Consider the following 1,366-nt stretch of genomic DNA (forward strand, 5'->3'; position numbering starts at 1 on the left):
GGTTATTAATGAAGTTTGTGTACTCAGACCAGTAATATTTGGGGTCACAAGTTTTTGCCATGGATATTTTGTGGGTCAGAAGATAAAAAGTTTGGGAAGCTCTGTTCTAAAATACACAATGACAATGACTGCATTTTTATGCTTAACTAAATATTCTTGGTCTACAAAATTTAAACATATTAAAATCTTTTGCTGATTCAATACAATCAAGATTTTGTCACTTCCGCCTCTTTGTTTAGTAGATTTGCAATCAGTGCTTTGATTGGATGAAAATAAAACCTTGTCTGTGATTGGCTGCTGATGTGGTTCATTTACATAAAACTTGGGTTGCAAGCGCAGAGACAGAGCTGCGAGCGAGCAGAGATCAGGTTGCGAGTAGGGAGGAAGAGAGTTGAGCAAGCAGGGAGGGAGCTGCATGAGTGAGTGTGTGGTTTGAACGCACACATTTCAAATTATTGTTTGTTGATATTGATATCTGCTCTCAATCAGTGTTAGTGCACGCTCGAGCTGGTGGCACAAATGTAACGCCATTCAGACAGGATAAATACAGGAAACAATCAGGGGTTGTCTTGAGTGAAACGAATTTGCGTCATGTTTGTTAGTTTGAGCAGCTCAGGTGTGGACTCACCGACACAGGCCTGCACAGACTGCAGGTGCAGGTGCCACATCTGCAGGACAGAGTTCCTGTTCAGATCCTTCTCTATCACCACCAGGAAGAACTTCTCAGAAAATGGAGCAGGTTGAAAATCTGAGGAGTAAAAATGATTTTTACCTGATAATATTTAAAATAAAAACACATTTTACAGACTTGAGCTGTGAGAATACCTTCTCCAGTGGGAAAGGCTGGTGTGAAGGCCTCTGGTTCTTTCTGAGGTTTGTAACCTAAAATAAAATCCTCCTGGAAGACGTGCAGCAGCTGAGTGTTGGAGCCACACTGGAGCCACAGAACCAGGTTTACATTTATTTATTAAACTGTTTCAAACCCTTTAGCACTAAATAACCTTTGGTAAATGTGGGAGCAGCTAACCTGGTTCGTGATGACGTCCAACTCGATGATACATCCAGGTCTGGCAGTGGACTGCTGGCTCACAATGTTGAACACCTCACCTACCAGTTTCTGAGGACAGACACCGACCAACAGTCAGTCCCTTTTCATTTATTCACAATGTCAAACTACATTAGACTTTATATGATAAACATTTATTTAACTGTAAAATAAAGACTGTAAAATATTTTAGTTTAGTTTTTGTAATTTTTTTAAATATATTTTAACACGGATAGATCCATTTTATTTGCACACAAAGCATTCTGGGTAAATGATGACGTGGATAGGTCCTCGGTGCGAGGCTGCTAGCGAGCTATATCC

The 1,366-nt window shown here is 40.3% G+C and overlaps 1 protein-coding gene across 1 annotated transcript in view; it reads right to left on the reverse strand.

The window, feature by feature from the left end:
• Positions 1–1,366, reverse strand: part of dmxl2 (Dmx-like 2) — a gene marked incomplete at its 3' end in the record, with an annotated part of 32,604 nt that overhangs the window by 10,833 nt on the left and 20,405 nt on the right. The window contains 3 exon segments of the mRNA XM_014026663.1: positions 629–748; positions 826–934; positions 1,028–1,117. Of these exon segments, the coding sequence (XP_013882117.1) occupies positions 629–748; positions 826–934; positions 1,028–1,117 (319 nt within the window).

The sequence above is a fragment of the Austrofundulus limnaeus genome, unplaced genomic scaffold (assembly GCF_001266775.1).
Source record: "Austrofundulus limnaeus strain Quisiro unplaced genomic scaffold, Austrofundulus_limnaeus-1.0 Scaffold578, whole genome shotgun sequence".
Lineage (NCBI taxonomy): Eukaryota > Metazoa > Chordata > Actinopteri > Cyprinodontiformes > Rivulidae > Austrofundulus > Austrofundulus limnaeus.